We start from the raw sequence: 21512 nt of genomic DNA, 5'->3' as shown, positions 1-21512 counted from the left end.
CGCCGTGAGTGCAGCCGCCTGCCGCCTCGCCGCGCAGGGGCTCAGCGCCTCTCTCCTTCCCCAGGCGTGCAGCGGAGCGAGGAAGGAAGACAGAGACCTTTAACAGGGCGGGATGTGCCTCTCGCCCAGGCCTTTGGGGCGCGCGGGCGGCGTCCCGTGCCGAGCCTGAGGCGGCTGCTCGAATTGACAGTCCGCCGACTGACGCTTCCTYGCGGCTGGATATGTTTCCTCCTGAAGCCGGGTGTTTCTTTGACATCGTGAAGCTGCGTGGGAAATAAGCTGGGTTCCCAGAGCGAATCGCGAGACTCGCCCCTTCCCTGGGAGAAGGGAAATGCGCTGGGGCTTGGAGGCAGAAACGGGCTTTTCTCCAATTCCCAAGAAGAAGCGCTCCTGCTTCCCGAGACATGAAGGCAGCCTGGTGTAATGGAGTAAGAGCAGAGGCGGCCCCTCTCCTCTGCCATTTGCCCTTCCAGACTGGATTGTAAACCAGTGGAGTTCAGCAAGGCTGTTTGGAGAGGAGACGAAAAAAGAAAAAGGAAATTCCTCTTGACCTTCTTATTATTTTTTATTATTATTATTTTTTCCTTCTGCCTCGTCCTTTGGCCTCGCCAGGTATGACTGCCTCACTGCAGCACCTTTTGCTGGTGCTCCTGCTCTCCAGTGCCACCCTGCTGCTCAGCACTGCGGCTGGTAAGTAGCGGTGGTGGTGGKGGGGGGTCACACGGCGAACTAGCCATTTTGGCACGGTGGGGAGGGTCTGCCGGCGTTTGCCCCCGGCTGGATCTTCTGAAAAGGCGGCGTGTGTGTATTGCCAGCACCGAGCCCCATAAAGTTCCTCGATACCAGTACGTTAACCGTCTTTGAAAATAAAATCTGCCTTATTGTGTGAAAGAGCTTGACCTGCGTTCGAGTTGTGTGTTTTGTCTAGATCCACCTCTCCTGACTAATAACTTGCTTCATTTTCGGAGAAAACCTATAATCTATTTTGTTTTGCATACCTCACCCTCCTTAAGGTAAAACAGGAATATTCAGTATGCATTTTAATCGACAGCGGGGCTGTGCCTGTTTTGCTGTGGGATCCTTTGGGTACAGCCATTTTTAATTTTATCGGCATCAGTGCTTTTAGGAGTCTTAAACATGTGCTGCAGTTTTATGACCGACTTACTGCAATGCATATTTCTTTTCTTAGAGAGGTCTGAAGCGAAAATGTAGCTATTTCTATTGTCACTTATGACTATAGTATAATAATAAAAAACACTGTTGAGGAATGCTGAAAGATCTTTAAGTCAGTATTGCTTTTTTAACAGTAACTTACAAGTATRTATTCTAAAAGCACCCTTATTTTTGAGGCACTTAGATGTTATTTTTAATGTTGCTTGGAAGCTGAGCGTTAGATATATAGGCTGTTCGACCATGATATTGGAATGGAGCTCAGTATTGCTCTGGCATCCTTTTGGTTTTCTGTCATGGTGACCGATGAGCATGGAGGAGCTTTCTGACTGTTACCCAGCACTGTTAGGTGCTAGGACCGATGCAGTGTGTGCATTTTCAGTAGTTTTGGAAGGCTCTTTGGACTTTGGTTTCTTTTTACTAATATCAGGAGCTAATTTTGAATGCTCGCTCTTTTCAGCATTATTTTTGTAATCTAATGTGTCTAGTTCATAGGTGAATCTTTGTGAGAAAATTGCTATATCTTGCTAAGATGCCTCAGTAAGATAATGGTAGTTTCCATACTACTTTCTTATGAATTCTTTTAATTGAGTTATTATCAATGTGAAAATATTTGGTATCATTATTTGGAAAATCTGGGAATTAAACATATTTAAGCAGTTTCTTTATTGCTGTGATAGTCCCTGCTTTCCTCCCTTCTGCTTTTTTAAGAAGTCTCTTTGGGRAGACTTCATATTAAAATGAAATAATTGACTTTGCCTACATCAGCCTGACCTTTGGCTGTTGGTATTTTAAATTAATATATGCTTGTTCTATCTGTGATAATTTAAGAGGATTTTTTTTTTGAAAAAGGGACTTTTGAAGGTCGAAAGCCTTTTATTAAAGCATGGATGAGTCAAGAATGCTAAGTATCTAACCTTTTCTCTTAGATACAGTTTTTAAAAAGTGTACGCTTTTTTTCTATTTGCAAAAATTGCAGTGAATTGGTAACTTCTTTGCTCTGATGAGGGAGAAGGGTTTCTGAGGGAGGGAGTGTTGGTTTGAACTAGGCCGAGGTCTGGGCAGGTGCAGTACAGGCCTGTTTAGACGTTTTGCCAATTCACCTCAATCCTGAGCTGTCAGCAGCTGCATTCTTATTTCTGTTCTCTTTTTTGTTTTGTAAAAAGAGTATTAATGATGCTAGCTTGTTTGGTTGTCTTGTGAATAGAAACCGATTTTCCCATTGTGATTTGTTTTTTAATTGTGAAATTGTAACAATCCRTGTTATAAAGCCTTGATCGTAATCCTCTGCAAGAGTAATTACACGAGCAATTTGAATTTTAGTTAAAGTTACTAATGGTTGACTGTCAGTGTACACTATGTTTCAGAAAAAAATGACTGTRTGTGGGGAAGCTACACTAATGTGTAATTCTGCCCTTTTATGTTCATGAAAGAGCCAACACCATTTCTTCTCTTCCCCACCCCTCCCCTCAAAGGATGAACTGTATACTTGCATCACGGTGGAATTGCTGGCTCTGTAGCTTTGAAAACCTTGGTTAACTGCTGCTTCTGATTAGTGAATAGATACGATGTCTCAGCAGTATATAAAATTGAGTGTTGATAAATGCAAAATCATGACAGCAAAGGGAAAGTACTTTCATAACAGGTTGGTAAATTCATGTCTTGGGAAGAATATTGAGACATCATTGGGGTACCTCATCAAAGTCCTGCACTGAAAAGACGGTCAGGAAAAAAAGAGTGCTAAGGTGCATGAAGAAAGAAGAAACTCCTGTGGTGAGGCTGTTGATGACTGTTTCACTTGTAATCTTGGACATGAATGAAGAAAGGAAGTGGTTCTTCCTTCTCCTTGGCAATCGAAGATATTATAAAGAACTAACTCCAGAAATCTTTTTTCCTAATTATTAGGGGATACGTAATACTGGCTTCCTCYATAAAATCTAGATCTTAATAGGTATCCAATAGCTTTGTGTTTAAGTCATATACTACCCTTTCTAAAGAGAAGTGCTACAGTAAGGGCATTTTACCCAGACTAGTCTCAGATAAAAGATTAAGAAGTTTTTAAAAAATTATGTTGGAAAAATACAAGTGCCATTTGTGCTGTTTTGCTCTTTATTTCTCAGAAGTCTTCAAATTCCTTTTTAGTAAAGCTGTTGTTTGGAAATATGAGGCATATTTATACTTCTTTATGTGTTGGAGGGCTTGGGTGTGTTAATCGTGAGGACCAATACCGAAGAGAGGGTTGCTGAATGTTTGAACTGTTCCCCAATATTGTTAAAGAATTTTGTTTGGGTGTTCGTGCAGACTTAATATGAATGAAAATAATTTTTCTTCTGATATAATCATGTTTTATTTGCTTGGCGTCTGTCATACATAATGCTAAACCACTTTTCCTTTTTCATAGACATCCAGGTAGGCATTCCTTTGTCTAGTGTGTAAGTTATTTGGGGAAAACATAAAACAAAAATTAAGATAGAATATCCTTTTATCTTTGTATGTCTTTCTGTAAGTTTGTACCTGTGTGCTTCAACAGGGCTGCAGAATTTTCAGAATGAATGTAATTATGTAAATATTGAAGGATTTATTAGAAAATATCATTCTAATTGTTAGTTAAAATGAGTGAATTGAAACATCTTTATGCTGTTTTATCTTGCTTGTTAAAGTTTCTGCAGCATCTCAACATCGTTTATTTGAAGTATGACTTGTGTGCCATAAGAAAGGACTTATATGGTTAGTCAACTCATTTTTTTTTTACTGGTGTTTTGAATTAATAACTGAGATACATAAACGTTGCAGGTATCTCTATGTATCTTGCATATTAAACAGTTTTCTTAAGACTATCTCCATGCCAATTTCTGCTTCTTTGCTGGAGATGTATTCATTGCTAACAGCTTATTCAGCTGTAGTCTGCAAATTAAATTTATTTTTCTGCTTGATATGGGAGCTTTTTCAGAAACATTAGCCTGGCCAATGGAAACAGGCAGTTTACTCAGGAGGCACACCTGGTACACCTGATGTGTGACTGCACAGACAAGCTCTGCCTGTGCATCAGCCCAGGGCTTCCTTAACTCTCTAGTTGTGTGAAGGAAACTGTGGCTGGGAAAGTACAGCGTTCTGCACAGAACCATTCATCCTGTGGAACAGAGCCTTTCCTCTGCAAGGGAAATCAGCCTGTGTGGACTCTGTGGTATTTCAGCCTGGCTGCTAACAATTTCCAAGCAAACTTCAGTATTTCTCTGCTGCACTGTATGATGGGGGCATATCCTGTAAGGAAATGGAAGCTGCAGTAGTCAGATTGCTGAGGAGCATGAATTTCAAGCCCTGAGCCATTACATAGATGCATCACTTCTAGGATGATTGTTTTACCCTCAAAAGAGCCATGAGTAAAGGGTTGCTAAATCAYCTGCATATCCTCCTTTGAGGAAGGAGGGCAAACTTTACTTCACGCTGGACAAAGAGAGAAGGGAAGCGTAATAGTATTTTTCCCCCAGAATTATTCTTATGGTGAACATAAGAATACAAGTGGTGGCTTTAATGACACTGCTCTAGCATATATTGCCARCTTTCCTAAAAAAAACATTTACTTTCTAATGTTTCTGTAGGCAGTGTTGATTTTTTTTACTSTAAGAATAAGCATTGTTTTCCCACTCACCTTTTTATATTTCGTTCAGTATGCCTCAGCAATCTGTATAGTTAGTACCAGTGTTTCCTTGGCAGGTGCTATCTTCCTCTGCCTTGCTGGCAAGAGGGAAGAGAAAAAAAAAAAAAATAGATCAGGGCCTTCTGAAGTGGTTTATTTCTAACAGTAGAATATACATTTTACTGTCAATGGAGCTATTTTGTATTTGGATTTAAAGTGTGGCCATGAACACATACTGTCATCTTTTTGAGCAGAATCTAACTTTGCTTTGCCAGTACCATGGGTAAGTGGTATGCCCTGAATGAAATGTTATGCCCTGAATAAAATGAGTGTGATAATGCTGCAKGCTGGATAGGGCAGGAATCTATGTAGCTTGCATGCAGTTGTTATGYCCTGAATAAAATGAGTGTGATAATGCTGTATGCTRGATAGGGCAGGAATCTATGTAGCTTGCATGTAATTTTAAGTAATAATTTTATTAAATTGATTGGTTTAGTGGAGTTACTGCTTCAATTTGAGTTTAAAAATAAGTGAATAATARGAAAAAGTGTTCTCCAAAACAGAAAATGTTTGAGTACTTCACTGAAACCTAGAGTTGTCTATAATATAAWTTTTTAAATTTCCTTCTTGGAGGAAGTGCATTTAAAAGCTGTTTTTGAAGACTTGTGCTGATCCTAAGGCTGATTCTGAGTCTGCCAGTGTGACTCAAGGAGTCTGTTAAGCACAGAGATGGGAGCCAGGATGAGCAGCAGTGGTGGAATCTGATAGGAGAGCTCAGGTTTGATGTGAGAACAGAAGGAAAAAAGGCTGGCAGGGCAGGAGAGCTTTGAAAAGATGAAAATTAAATCTGTTTTGTGAGAGGATGAATACCAAGGTTTATTAGACATGTAGACAGAGAAGATGACTTACATCTGTCAAACACATTTGGAGAATAAATGTTTGCAGTTATGTGGTGGAACGAAGATTTGTGCTGAGGGAGAGAAAGCAAGCATAGTTGTAGGTAGCAGTGCTGGAGATTTCTTTTCTCTGTTGTGAGAATTAACAGGGGTCTGGTCATTCAGATAATGTCTTTCCCCTCCTCAGCAGTCTTATAACTTTGGAAACTGCAAGGTTTTTGGGTGGTGATGGTATTTTATTCCAGGTAGCTGGGTAGTTGTTGATTGCATTCATGTTTTTCTATCAAAACACATTTTGTGCTTTGAACTATAAAGGTGTCTTAGCATACTGTGTATCAATACTTCATGTTTTCTCTTTTGTCTCTTATTTCTGTGTGAGAGCGGGAGGAAAAGATAGGAGCTACAGATACAGAGGACTTCTTTTTGTGTCACTGCCATCTGTGAACCTGCCTGTTTCCTTCCTGTGATCAGTAACTTCTGATCCTGCTTGCCAGTTTCAGCCATATGTGAAAGATGTCTCAAAGAGATTAATTTGCTACTGCTTTCATGAAAATTAGTAACTGAATAGAGGAGAGAAACCTGAGGTAGRGCTTTCTTAAAGGGAAAGTCAGACAGAGCATAGCCCACATAATTGTATCTGCTTTTAGTTGCCTGGGGGTAGTGCAAGGAGGCTGGCAGCCTCTTGGTGCATACATGGTTCTGGAGTAAGCAGTATGCTTTCTCTTGTTCACTTGAGATGTAGTAGAATATGAGGTGAGGGGAACCTAGGGTCCCTTTTTGTGGGAGTGGTGGCAGTTGGGTAAGTACTGTGGGAGAAGGGACACGGTAGGAAATTAGACTATTAGACTGTTCATGGAACARTTTGTGTGAGTGACACTATGCTTTAAGCAAGTGTTTATACTAGACTTCCARAACAGTACCCAAATCACTTTGCTGAAGGACTTGTCAGTTTGCAACTGCAAGGTGTGTATGAGCAAACTGCAGYTGTTTTTTATGGTAGATGTTAACTTTCACACTTTCAGAACTGATTTTAAGACTGTCCTGCTTATACACTTAACTTTAGTTCAGGTATCCTGTGTAGTTAGCCTTATTAAGGTCTTTTTAAGATGTTGTTGTAAACGATATTTTTCTTATGGTTCCTTTGAATGTCTGTTACATATTATACTTGAAGCTGTGAAGTGAGAATAGGTTTGTTATTTGTGTTAAAGAGGTGGTAGAAAGGCACTTAAGGTGACATTATGAATTGGAGTAAATGACAGACAATGACAAATCTAGTGATTATAGTGAATCTTTGAGCACAGTTCTGTTACAGGTAAGGTGGTTAAGTAATGCTAGCAATACTGCACAGCAGCTATTACAGTTAGCCAAAAGCAGATTCTACATTCATTTTCCTTGTTGTMCTATTTGTTTTTTTCCTGTTTTGAGTTGTAAGCAGGACAGGTGTAAGAAAATAGGGACAAGAAATTTTTTGGAGTGAGATGACTGAAAGTATGGTTGTAAGTCATGGATACTAATGGAACTACTTAATTTAAATTAGACAATGCAGCACTTAATTAATATTGGAGTATTGGCCACTGGCAGTGTCATCTCCTAGGCTCATTGTTCTTGGCATGAACTGAATTTGCCTCTGCATAAGTAACAGAGGTCAGGTTCACATGAGGGGAGAAGCCATAACATAACTCAGTGACAATAACGACTGACTAAATATTCTCCTGCTCTTGCCTTTGTCTTATCAGATATATTGAGTTTTGACTTGGCTCCTGTTAAAAATATGTTCTATTTCTGCAACCAGAGCAGCATAGACACCAATACTTGGAACAAAAAAACCCAGCTCATCTGTGTCAGAGAAGCTTTATTAGATTTTCCAAGAATTTAAGCTAATCCATGGTCCTTTACTATTCTGGAATCTGTTAGACATGAYGAACATATATGTCAGGAAAAATAGTAATTTTATTATTCATCCTTTATTTTACATTAATGATTATATTAAATAACTGTAATCAAGCAGTAGAAAGTTTAATTGTCCACTGCTACCATTTCACTTGTTCTTATGAATTTTTGCTTTTGTTAGAAATGGGGTGGTTCTGTTGTATATAGTTCATTGCCAAGTTGACCTGAAAACTAATCCTTTCTTCTGGTGATAGCCTTCAGACAAAAATATCTGAAGCTGATTTAGAGCTTTTACAGAAAAAGTAAAAATGATCTAATTGTATGTTTTTTGATAGGACGTGTACTCTTTCTTGTGCTCGGAAGGACTCTGCTAATTGAAAATGGCAATTTTAGATGATGAAGTTTTTTAGATACTTACAAAAAATTACATTTAGGCATACTTTCTTGTAGCACTTCTTTAGTTGGACTGTGGAATCTCCATATGTATGCAAAGTAGACACCTGGGTCAAGAACAATCTTTCTGTATTAAAATAATATTTTTAGTTACAATCAGAGAGGAGAAAAAGGAACCCTTCAATGAAGCTTGTCTAGATACCGTCACAGTGTCTATTTGTTATGTTTGCATGTTTAAAGCTTTTATTGTAGCTGTAATCACTCAGGCAGGGGAACTGTAGTTGTAGCAGCTGCTATGATACAAATAGACATATACGACTTGAGCCTGCCAACTGCAACGGGAGACAAACCTTGTGTCACGTTATACATGCTCCTGTCTTGCAGGACTTGGTTGTGATATTTTAGTAGGACTTTACTAAGATGTGGAAAAACTTGTTCTAGCATTCTCTGCTATTCTTACTATGCTTTRTGGATTGGTATGAAAGAATCTGAATCTAAATGAGTGAAAGAGATGTGAGAGCAGTTTAATTTTCCCTAAATTAACGTAAATTATYTCTAACACCCACTACAGCAGTATTTGCATCTATACTGGAAGTTTGAAAAGATATCCAAGTCCTAGATTTCTACTATATATTGCATATATGCAATGAAGACAGCTTATAATACATGTATAGATATCCATATGTACTTGGTATGTTAACAACATTCAAGCGTACTAATCTGCCACACTGCTTAAAAAAATAAAGTAAAAAAGAATAGTATTTTAATATTGGCGAATTAGATGTTTGCCTAGTGTTYGTAATTTCCAAAAAATCATTGTAAAGAGCTTCGTTTGTCACCAGTCAATTTTGCATGTGTTGATTAAATTCTAGTTTTACCAAGATATGTTAAATGATTTCTCTCTTAGTTATGCTAAGTCAAATCCAGCCTAATTAAGTTTTAGTTTAATTTAGATTATAGTAATTAATGCAGTTTTAGCTAATCATTTAAAAGCTCATAGTAAATATTTTTCATGCGTTTTTCAATATAAAGTTAGAAATATTTGATATGATAGATAGGAAGACTTTCTTTGCTTTTATTGTTTCCTATCAGAGAAGTGGTGTCACTAATCAAGCCGTCAGCAAATTTAGCTTCTCTTATTTAAAAAAGCAGTGGAGTAGAATACTTGTGTGCAATACAAATAAGCCCCTAATTATGATTTTASTGATCTGTATGTGGACTGTATAATACTACCTAAAACTGAAGATGTGGCTTTTGGACACAAGAATATGCAGTCTAGAGATGACACTACATAGTAAATGAGTTTCAAAAAAGGGTGGAGGGCAGGAGATGGGAAATAAAGAAGAATGATACAATAATAATACAATGTAATAACTCAAGAACATCTTCATGGTATTGATTTGAGAATGCGAGAGTATTTTCTTTTTCCCCTTCTGCGTGCAGAAATGAAAATAGTGAGGTCCCAAGGTACTAGAATGAGAAAGGTGCCACTGTATATTTCACTCGTGCTCACATTCTGAGCAGGGGTCACTGTGCTGAGGAAAGCTTAGATGTGTTTAAGAGAGAATAGAATAAAAGGGATGTTGAATTTGGTCCTGCTGAAGAATGGAAGAGTTTAAAGGGGAGAACAACAATTTAGAAGTGATATACTTTGAAACATTCATCAAAACAAGGTCCCTCATCATGAATTAAGTGAAGATTTGCAAGAGGAGACTGATCAAAACAATATGATGGCCAAAAACCTGTTTTTCCTAACYCTTTTTGGAAGGCTAGAAGAAGGGCTATTAACAAAAGAGCTGTAGTGAGGCATCCAGAGGAACAAAGAATGGACTTTTAATGTGATGTAAACAAAACAGTGAACAGAGTTGGTGATCCAGTCCTGCAGAGAGGAAGATGGGGAAAGTTAAAAAGCCCCACAATTAACAAAGATTCCCATTAAAAATTGGAGATCCCCTGAAGAATGTGGACTGTGTTGCATACAGTGTAATGTCTGTTGCACCCTTACTCCTTCAGTATGTCTTAATATAGAGAGGAGCTTGCTTTAGCAGACTGAGAGCACRTCTGGAACTGAGCCACTAAATCCAGAATATGCCCCCCAAAATTCTATCTGAAGTGTGCTGTATATAGCTGGTATCCATAAAATAGGAGAAACAGGTTCTGGCTGAACTGTTTGCAGTTTAAAGAAAGTTATGAAAATTGAAACTTCTAATGTAATTATTTTAAACATTTTCATATAGCAAATAATATCTTCAGGGAAGTGTGAGAAGGTGCTTCCAAGTTTATTGGTTATAGGAGGACAAGCAGTAAGTAGCAGATGTCCGTGATAGCATGGAATGAGGAGGCACAAATGGTGAGATTTACCTTGAGAGTTTGTGGATAAATGTTAAGAATTCATGAKCAAAAAGATGTAAAGAATGGGATCAGCTAAAATGAAAACTTAATGGTTTGTCAGCTGTTTTGCATTAATTGCTTCTATGAGTGCTGCTAACCTGCAATAAGTGTAAAGTAGTTCATGGAAAGAAGTTTTGAACATGCACATGTGAAGTTGCTGCAGAATATTTGATGCACGGTAAATTGTCACTTCATATTTTATCTACTTTCAGGGAKGTCATCTTTTCTCTGCTGGTCAGTTGTGCTTGAGCAGAGATGGAGATGGTAATCCCTCTGCAGCCTAAGATCTGTCTAATGCAGCACTTTAAAGGGAAGTGGTAAATTCAGTATTTAAGAGAGGACAAACATAATTCTATAGTTTGCTTTCACTAACAAAAACAGAATTAGCTAAAAACAGTGCATTAAAAAGAAAATGTCAATCAAGTGAAAATAAGTCATTATTACAATTATCTGTTTAGCTGTAATTCAGCCTCTTTGTGCCTAAGCCTCTTTATTTGTGATGAAGTTTTCAACTGCATGCTTGCATATTCCTTTTTCCTGCAGGATCTCTGCCTCATATGCTGGGAAGTGGATTCATTTGAGGTTATTGCATAGAAATATGCTTTCTTGGTTGCAGATCTTTCTGCTTCTCTCTTCTTAGCTGTTATCTCCTACAATTCTTGGGTTCTTCGTGTGCTTCTTTCTTGTTGTTCTCTCTCCTTCATTTTCACTTGTTCCCCTTATTTCATTTATAATGAAAATATGCTTTTATTTAATCTTGAACATTGCTATTTTATGCGTTTCTTTGGTTTAATGAAAAGAAACTAATAGTATCATGTTACTAAAAAGAGATCTTTGATAAGTGCTCAGATCAACTGAGATGCGTAAAGGAAGTGCAAAAGACTGAAGTTTATTCTTCCCTAAAGGAATGTTTAGCTTCCTTGACTCATTTGGTCTGTTTTCTAAGAGGGGCATTTTTTCCCATTTTTTTTGTTTTACAGAACACAGACTCTGGGAATCTTAACTGGCTGATGACAGATCCCACGTGAATATATCATTTGTTCCAAGGGGAAATTCAATGGCGTAGTTTGCTGAAAAGAAGRCAGATTAGAGGCAGTATAGGACAGTCTGTCTATCTAAACGTGGCTCTGTGTATTCCATGAGAGATGGCTTGTATAACTAAACTTTTTAAACATACATGAACTTGAGTAAGTCATTAAAGAAACTATTTCAGATATATTTTTAAATAATGATTTCAGAAGAGTCTTATGAACTCTGTAATTAGATTTTTGGGGRCTAGTTTTTTATTGCCAGTTAGGATAAAATTGCATCAAAGGGCAACTCCAATCCTTGGAGAATCTACAGATTCCTATAGCATTGATTCCTTATCAATTTCTGCACATAGTGCATTTTATCAAAAGATTTTGAGGACTTCTGGAAGGCAAGATTACAGTATTTTTTTCCACTATAAATACARGAATATTGAATTTCTTCTCAACGTTGCCAACTAGTGAATGTACTGGAGGTAACAGTTTAAAAAGAACAACAACATGCTGTTTTAGAGMGCCATATCTTGTCAAAAGTGCAGTAGCAGATTCAAATGACAGTGGATACCTTGCCTTTGTGGTTTTGCTAGAATTATTTAGGATTCTGATCTTTGTGTTCATTTTTGTATTATGCAAGACTGATGAGATCAGGTTTTRGATGTTAGCTTAGAACTGTGGGAGCCTTTGCCTGCTCTGCCCTTYCTATCCTTCCATTTTTTTATTCAGCAGATATATACAAATATGAATACAATGACCCTCCTCATTTCTAATGCCTCCATTTGAGGGCACAGAGAGAACCCTCAATAGAACCCTAAGAGAACCTCTCTTCTGTCCCATCCATGGCATCTACCCTGTTCTGTTAAGAATTGCGGAAGATGTTTGTTAGCTTATGATAGTAAGCTAAAATCTCATAGCGTTAAAATAAACAGAATTTAACTAGTCAGAGTTAACTACATATTTAGTAATGATAYTTGGAGAGAGAAGCTCTTAATCTCCTCTTTCATGAGCCACCAAATATTTCTTTTGGTCATCAAGAGCTGACAAATCATACAGTGGCATGTGTCCCTACAGATTCCTATACTTGTGTTMAATTGTCTCAAGTGCAAATGATCACGCCAAGCAGTAGTGCTTAAGTACCATAACAAAATTATGTTTATGTGAGAGCTACATGCCATTTGTGTTTACTGGTGGAGCACTAGCAGCTTAAATCTGTATCCTGACTCGCCCACTGGTTCGCATTCAGAACCTAACCTAATTCAGGTTTACAGTTTCCATGTGCAACAGGAGTGGATACATTCAAACCTAAAGTTGAATGCTCAACCAATGCTTCAACAGGGCAGACATCAGTTTTGAGGTAATGCTCAGATTTTACTTTGAACATGTCAYGGTATGAAGACAGCATGTTATTGCAAGCTTCAAACCCAGGTATTTTSTAAGAGTGGCTGAGGGAAAAGGAAACAGTAGTTAGTGTTGCTACATAAGATGAAGAAAGGAAATGGGAGCCTCCCTCAAGTGCAGCCACTAAGCCAAATAGTTAAAAATAACTACTTTTCTCTCTAAGCAATTGTCTRAGTTGCTACAGTGTTGTTGTTTTCTAGAGAGTTGTAGAGAAGCCTCCTCCCCTAGATTATCTGTTTTGATACATCAGTCCTGTTTTGAGAATTTGTGCTCTATACACAACTGATCATGGCAATATTGATGTTTAAAATAACAGAAAACCATTGAGGCCTAACTGACTGTAAGAGGGAAAGAATCTCCTTCAGAGTACTTAAAACTACCTAGACAAATGATGGAAAGAGGATCGTGGGGAGACGAAGTACCTAGCTGTTTGTTTCTTAACATGCCAGCAGCAAGCAGGAACACCTGTCTGGTGTTTCCTGCCCGTTGTCATTCATGTCACCATTATGGGTTTGTCTCATGATACCAAGCTGATGGTTTTTTGAGACATCCCGTAATTGAAAGGTGGTTTTGAAAGCACCAYACTTGTTAAAACTACACTTATGAGAAAACTTGTGAAAATTGGTGATTTATCGTAAAACATAAAACTGCAAGAAATGACATTTTAAATTGAGAATTTGTTTTCTGAAGTTTTATAAATGCTTTTCTTAATTTCTTAGAGCTGTTGAATAATCAGTTTCAATTTTATACAAACAATTCTAAAGTAGAAGAAACTTTAATTTGAAATAGTTTTTAGAGTAATAGTTTTAAGAGTAATAGTTTTAGAGTTTTTAGAGTYTTGCAGGAATTACACACTTTTGTACTGTTCTTTGAATTCTGCTTGGTCAAATTGAAGTTTTTATATCTCAAATAGCTGTTGTTTTGTATAATCCACTTGTCATCCTTGTCTGTTTGAATGAGTTGTTCTTGTGAAGTTTTAATAAGTAGCTGAACAAGTGCCCCAATTTTTTTTGGTAATGTGCACAGTTACCCAGCTGTGTGAGTATATTTAATTATTCAACAAAAATGTGGTRCATATTTGGTAGGCACATGATAGATGTTCCTCATTGTAGATGAAAGTGAATTTTTAATATGAAGCTTTATCTATTTCTAAATTAGCAAATCCAAGCATCAGTACACTCTGACATGCTTTCATTGCATTTTCTAAAAGCAACAATTAACTACAAAATTTTCCTTGTAACATTCTACTCTTTTTTTTTCCAATACTATCATTGCCTTTTTATTTTTTATTTTTTTTTTGCATATAGAAATGATAAAGTGTATGGACATAAATACATTAATAAAATTTTATTACTCTCATTTCCCTTTTCATCTTTAGTATTTCCTTAGTGTCTTTTCATTTTTTTCTCTTCTGTCAAATGTTCAACAAGTGCCTATTCTGCCTATGTAGGAGAGTGAAGAGATAATCTGATCCATAGCTTTATTCAGTTCTGCTGCTAGAATGTTTTTGATGTCTGATACTACTATATGAAAAATTACTGAGCCCTGCCTTTGCTCTAGATTTTAAAAAACTCCTAGGCACAAAGGACATTTGAGCAAGYGTACAAAATCCTAGGAGAATTTTCTGTTAACCTTTTCTGAAGCTATTCATTTTTCACATCCCAGGTAATAAATTATTTAATGTGTGGGGCAGTAGACTATATGTGTTTCAGATAAATATTGATTTTTGCAAATCAATATTCTCCTAAATATTGATGTTCCAAATATTATTTAGTGAAAAAAAAGAAGGTGTGAATCTGAGGACTTACCACAGTTTTTGCTGCTTCTGTTTTTTACTTCTACTTTTTGTGTCTCTGTTTTTCCCTGTATACTGCCATTGCTGTTCTGCTTTGTGGTTATTCATTGCCCAAGGTAAATCCAGGAGGCAGTATCTTAATTAAAGATGGCAGTTAACCAWCCATGAATGGTGAGCTGCTCCTGTTTTTGCTTTTTGACAAAGTATTGCCATGTACTAGGTATTTCTTTTCTTCATATTCTCTGATTTGCCACACTGGGATAAAGAATAGTACATAATACTGTGTCTCTGAAATAGAGAAAGTATTAAATATTGATATGACCTGATAATTGGTCACTTTTTTCTGGTGACTGTTAAMCTGAGGTTATCTGAGAATTGGTAAAACTCTATTATATGAGCTTAGCCAGATATTRTAAACTTCAGTGCAGTTTGAATTTTAAGCTGTATACAATAGGATAAAATGCTAAAGTAGTTGTAGATGTTGTTTTTTCTTTGTAATCAACTGATTTCCCTTTTCCTCCTGTTTGGAACAGCTATTTTTGCTAATAAGCCTTAAGAGAACTTGCAAAATCCCTTATCATGACAGGGAGTAAGATGATTGTGTTCTTAAAATTAGCSACTTTGGAATTAGGAGAGGGTGCATTTTAAGTCATCCTGGGCAGATAGAACTTTTAGAATCCAAATTACAGAAAATGAGATGTACTAGAGCTTTGTTATTAAATTCTTGTGTTAAAATAAACTAATTGCAAAATCTTTATGCTATTGCTATTTCAAAGTAATTYGGAATGGATGCTGGACTATAGTTTCTTTAATGCAGGAGAAGCATGCTACCTGGATGCAGACTTTAAAATGTATTACTGGAAAAAAATACAGTAGGATTAAAGGTATCAAAAGCAATTTTGCCATGCAGGTGATAGTGAATGAAAGTAAAAGATTGGATGCTACGATACTGGTTACAGATGAAGAGATAGCAGAGAGCTGTAGTAGAAAAGATTATTGTAATCATTTTCTACTTGGAAACAAGAAAAACTCTAGTGAGGTAGAAGACTGCTGATAACGTAGTGGGAGGTAAACTTCTTTTTTCTTCTTAATTTCATTTTGTGGCTGAGTGGCTGAAGCTGTAGGCACCAGATTGATGTAAGGAATGAATCTTACTYACATGAGCCAGGTAATCAAGATCTCTTTAAGAATATGAAAAAGTAAAGAAAAATCAAATTAGGGTTAACTCCTAGGAAAGGTTGGGGAGAGAGAGGACTTTAGATTTCTGAGTAAATCTAAGTAGCTGACCTGTGATGTTAGCCTAATACATGCACATAGTTTGTGCATAATTACTTGTCTCTGCCTTACCACCTGCATGTTTTTCCTGTAGCTTTTTCCCTTGCATGTAGTTTTGTCTGGTATTAAACACATACAAATCTWCAGAGAAATAATGTACTAACAACAAATATTCTGTATATTAGTATTTGTTTGTTGGTACTGTTCTGTAAAATACTGCCGAATATAAATATAAGCTAGTTGTTTAAGTAGYTTAATGGTGTTGTCTAAAAATGGATATTTGAAGCAGTGGAAGCTCTCTTCAATTATATACTAGGACTTCATGTAGTCCTTCCTCATATAAAAGACTGAAGCTTGCAAGGCATGGACRCTGTCTTTGACAAAATGCCTGTAACTGTGTTGTTTTTTTTTTCTCCTTTTCTTTTAAAACAAAATATTCCTAGCTACTGCTGTCCTCCCTGAATGCTAAGGAATAATAGAATTCTTAGTCCTTATTCTTTTGATTGCTGCATAGCATTCGATGAATATATCCTCATGAGATAGGGCAGTGTTATTTACTGCTTTTTCTGATGAGGAATTGAGACACAAAAGAAAGTGGCTTGCCTCAAATTACCTTGACTTGCCATTGGTGGAATAATGACTTGAGTTGCACATTTGCAGGTTAATACTGTAACCACTTTAATTCTTGTGTCTCYAGCTTTATCCAAAATGATTTCATCCTCTGGGACAAGAAGTTATTTTAGTTTCCCTTTGAAATTGTTGCTGGTCTTCGGAGATTGCTTGGTTGCATCAATATATGCAGTCTTGTAAATTGGAGTCTGTTTAAGTTGGTACGGATGTTCTCCCTCGCAGGGTTACACCTTGTTCTGTAATGCTGACTTACTTAACATAAAGTRTCTATTCAGTATCTTTGGGTGAATTAGAGGAACATTTAATGAAGCTCTTTAGAGATTCGGTTCCACTGAATGTCAGGAAGAGAGTCTACAAAGAGTCCTAAGGAAGAAGAGAGARAAAACTGTAAGATCAGCCATCCAGGCTGTTTTGCATTCAGATAGCCTGGCAAGAGCTGCCACTGATRAGGACAGTTATTAAAACAAACCAAACCAAAACCAAAAGCCTTATATTGAAAAAAAGATGTCATTGAAAACAGAAAAATCTGTTGCTATATGTTTTAATCCTAGCTGTTATTTTACTCCTGTTTCTTACTACAACAATATTTTGGTTTCCAAACCACAACATTGTGACTGGAATCATAGAATAACTGCCAGTTTTTTGGTTAAGTGTTAGAGGATGGGGAAAAAAAAAAATCTTACAGAGTGGAGTTGCTCCTCATTGGAGATTACAAGCATTTTCAATATCTGTTGCCCGAGCTGCTGCTTCTCCTTGGTGCTTTTCACTTGTTTCTGCCTCCTTTGCTTTTCTCYGCTTCTCTGAGTGCTGAGCAGCTGTGTGGTGGCTGCTTTCTCCCCTGGCCTGGCTTCTGGCCTCTCTGTGCTTTTTGTGTGTTAGCATTCTTAGTATTTTTGTCTCCTCCTATTTTGTGTGCTTCCCTGGCAAGAGCAAGGAGCATAGGAGAGACAGCTGCCTTGCTTCTAGTTCCAGTTTTACCAGACTAGGCACTTGGCTGCTGGAGAGGAACCACAGATAAGTTCACCTCAGCTTGTCCGTAAAGCAATTGAGCACATTTTTAGGTGCCTGTGGAAGTGGTGTGTGCACAATCGTGTGTCCTAGAGAGGCTGTAGAGCATGTCCAGTGTTGCTGGTCTATGAAAAATCGAGCTTACAAACTAACAGCCTCTTCTGAAGCTTTTCAGAGACCTRTAATTTTGGTACTTTGTCAAGAAAATGAGCAATCCTCCCTCCATTTCCCTTCCACTTCCCTAAAAAAAAAAAAAAAAAAAAAAGCTAACCACAAACCAACCAAAAGCCACACCCTTGGTTATGAGGCAGCCCATCTACTACATCTAAAGTTCTGCTCTAGCTCTTCCAGGTTTAGAGTTTGTCAACAAAATACTTGCAAAAAGTGTTTTAATGCTGGACTCTGGGCCATTTTTCTAGTCTTGGTCTTGGGCATGATAGTCATTAAACAGCTGAATCTGATTTTCTTTTTTAAGTAAATTGGTAGAAGGACATATGCTATATGAAATTTCTGTCCAAACTGATAGTTTGGCAAATATCTTAAGCAACTGAAAATAGAGTTCCTCTAAGATGTGTCAGAAAACCTAATTACAGGCAGAGTACCAGGGTTGTTTGTAATAAATATATAATTATTCCCTTCCCTCTTGATTTAAATTAAAAGCTAGTAAATATAAATCATGTCAACCCAACTGTCACTCATTGCTGTCCTTAATGGCTGACATTGAAAAGGTGGTTAACAATGCAATTAGTTCAGAAGAGGTCCTAAAATGTGAATTTCAGGTTATGAATACAAATATACTGAGCTGAAATGACATGAAGGTAAACTAGAATAGCAATATTTGTGGTGGTGGTCAGTTAAAAAAAAAAAAAAAACTAATCATGATAAAAAGCCAACAAGATATCAAAACTGGTGTGTTAATGTAAATATTTATAACCTATTTGAACCAAGTGTCATCATGCCTTCCACTATGATTTGCAATTTTGATGAAACTTTTTTGCTTAAATTTGTTTTGTAATGTTGCAGATTGATAAAAATTATGAATACAATACTCAGGAAAAATAGTTTTATGGGGATGTTAGGGGGAAATCTGTAACTCCTGGCAAGGACTTTTTAAAAAAGAAGCATTCACAGCACTACTGTTTTCCAGCTTCCTTCCATTTCCTCAGAGAAGCTGCTGGCTGTGGTGGCCTGTATTCCAGTTGGCTCAATGTCCTCTGCTCTGCTTTCTGCCCAGCAAGCAGCAAGACTTGTATTCAGATGAGCGTTTTTTTAATGGGCCCATTCACAAGTTGCACGTTTTCATGTAGAGCATGAACTTTGCTTCAGAACTGTATGTGCTCAGCTGTTACAGTCACGTTTTCAAAGAACAAAACCTTACATCCTTATGGAGAGGTTTCTGCATTACTGCTCTCGAACTGTCCCAGTGACACAAACTGTGTGTTTGACAAATAGTTTTACATATGAAAGATAGTTCTGAATGCCTTTGAGGACATCTAAAACTTTTTTGACAACGTTTTTCTGGAGAAGACAATGGTGCTGTTTTTGACTGGCTTAACCAGGTGAAGTGGTACAGTTGCTCAGCCTGGCTGAGCCACTTACTTGATCCCTTCCCAGTATTTTTAAGAATGCTTGCACATGGCAGTTTATTTTTCCTAGGGAGCCAACAAGAGTTTTTATATATCTCATTTTCTGTGGATATGAGACATGATGAATTTTAAAAGGAGTGAGAGACTGGTCTTGAGAGCTAGGGAAGAAATGCTGTGTAGAGGACTCGAAAGAAGCAGYGAGGCTAGGGTGGGCATGTAGTGCGCTCTCCCTTTACTGTTACAGTGTTCTTTATTTGAAGCTTACAGTAGCTCTGCTGAAGCAGTTGTCCTTCTTGGAGTAGTGTTCAGCTGCAGGACTTGCAGGGTTGTGCACCTGAATATATTTGCCACTTCACCTCTGCCGCTGTTCTGTAATTTGTGCACTTGATTCCCTTGATGAAACGTATGGCTGGTGGGTTTCTCCTGCAAGCTGAGACTTGCTCAGCTTCCCCCATACATTGCTGTAAGTACCATTCATATGGCTCCGGGAGTTGGGAGGGTATTCTGGGAAGTGGACGTTTTGGCCCATAGGTTTTGGGTTCCAGGAATCTGCGGTTCCAGTCACTTGTTAGAATGAAATCATAGAGCTAGTTTAGTAAATTATTTACCGAGGCCAGACAAGATTGGCGGAGGTGCCCTTATTGTGAAGTGAAAGCTCCCTAAAGCACTGAAACAATTGAGGGCAGAATTAGAGCGGAATTTAAATGAAGTAAAGATTTTGTGGCAGCCAGCCAGAAGGCCAGATCACATTTTCTGAAGTACTGGCTGGGTGTGTTTTCATAATCTGATACTGTGGCTCTGGAAGCTTGTAGAGCTTTCTGTTTTTGTTTATAAGGTTACTAAAATGTATGATTGTCCTAGCATCATCTAGTTCTGGTAATTGGTGCTACCTTTGTGTTTATCAAGAACTTGGAAGAGACTCACAGATTCTCTCAAGTATTATTAGGAAGCCTGTGGAGCCAAGGTCACTTCAGTTCAAGTCAAGCTCATTCAGAAATGCCCCTCTACCTCCAAACCCTGTCGTACCCTTAAACTGCCCCCCCTCAAATTAGACTGAGAATAGCTTCCTTAGCAGATTAAAAGTTCTGTCATGAACCTGGTACGTGGATTGATGGATTAGGTAAATCTGAGATCCCTATTTAGTCCATCACCTGAGCTGAACAGAATATGGGGCAGTGGTGGCTGTCTGTCTGGGAAGAGAAAAACCCAACAGAAATAAAAAGCTGTATTTTAAGGGAAAGAAGAACTCAATTTTCATTGGCATAATATGCACTTTTTTCTCATATATATATTCCTGCTGTTCTCAAATATTCAGTTACCCTAAGCTTGAATTTATTGTAAAGAATTTTCCTTACTGGCTTTAGGACATGTCAGTACATCTTTTTTGAAAACACTTTTTATAAAGGTTTTAGGTATACAGTTGAAATCAACTTCAAAACCAGCCTTAAATATTTAGCAGTATTTATTTCTATAATTYACCTGTCTGCTTTGTCATGGAAAATATTTTTCTTCTAATCTGTTTAGATGAGTATGGGTATGGTACATTTTCATAAGTTTTTTGAAGCTGCAAGAATTAAATTTTGAAGGTATAACTTTTTTTCTAAAAAGGCTACTGAAACATGCGTACACATTCTTCTGCACCTCTTTCAGTATTCTTCATGGAACTGATGTCTCTTTTTTTTTTTTAAACCGTTGCTCTTTACTGTTTCTTCATGATTTCCTGAAAAGTCAGCCACCCCCCTGCCCTGAAACAATTGAAGTAGATTCAGAGATGATATATACCACTGAAAGAAGTAGTTTTCTTTTTTTGACTTATCATGACTCAGATGAGATATAGTCAAATAATTTTTGAACGATTCTGTGTAATTTGCCCTTCCATAAATGAACTGCATTACAAATGTCAGTACATACAAATCATATTATTCTAAGTTTAAGACTCTGTCATGAAAGTTAAAGTTCTGGAGTATTAAATAATTATTTTACAAACATGGACATTTCTCATCATCATCCCTATTTTTGCCTTTCTTAACAGCTGCAACTGAGCAGTCTTCACTGAGTATTTACAGAGGTAGCCACATGCAACTGGAAAATGTTTTAATATCCTTTCTGCTGCAGATATTCGTCTGATGGGACAAAATACTCTACCTTTCCACAGCTGAAAAATATAATCCCCTCTCTGTATTTCTGATGCTGTTGTAGCAGATGGGGAAGAATGATAGAAGACTTGGAGATCAATGTATAAACTAGGCAGCTAACAAGAAGCAAAAGTTAATTTTCCCTTTTCATTAATTTGATGCAGGATGGTGCTTGCCAGGGTCAGTGCTAGCATCATGATTTGCAAATTGAGTGGAGTACACTGTCAACGTTTGTATAATTTTTGTTTTAGTGGACACTTTATATAGATAGAGCAGTTTCCAT

At 37.4% G+C, this 21512-nt stretch overlaps 2 protein-coding genes across 6 annotated transcripts in view; one reads left to right on the top strand and one right to left on the bottom strand.

Moving 5' to 3' along the window:
- SUMO1 (small ubiquitin like modifier 1) overlaps positions 1-21512 on the bottom strand; it is a 235783-nt gene that overhangs the window by 52879 nt on the left and 161392 nt on the right. The gene's annotated exons all lie outside the window — the stretch shown is intronic.
- Positions 1-21512, top strand: part of BMPR2 (bone morphogenetic protein receptor type 2) — a 107897-nt gene that overhangs the window by 493 nt on the left and 85892 nt on the right. For 3 of the 5 annotated variants that reach the window (XM_085299398.1, XM_085299395.1, XM_085299399.1), the window contains exon 1: positions 7-690. In XM_085299398.1, coding sequence (XP_085155524.1) covers positions 615-690 — 76 coding nt within the window. In that variant the 5' untranslated portion in view covers positions 7-614. Of the gene's footprint in view, positions 1-6; positions 691-21512 lie in introns of those variants that run through there. The other 2 variants (XM_085299397.1, XM_085299396.1) reach the window with 1 other exon arrangement.

This window comes from Rhea americana, unplaced genomic scaffold (genome assembly GCF_003343005.1).
Source record: "Rhea americana isolate MKP2758 unplaced genomic scaffold, rheAme1 scaffold_15, whole genome shotgun sequence".
Classification (NCBI taxonomy): domain Eukaryota; kingdom Metazoa; phylum Chordata; class Aves; order Rheiformes; family Rheidae; genus Rhea; species Rhea americana.
The sequence above is the reverse complement of the archived record's forward strand: the minus strand, read 5'-3'. Positions and strand labels throughout refer to the sequence as shown.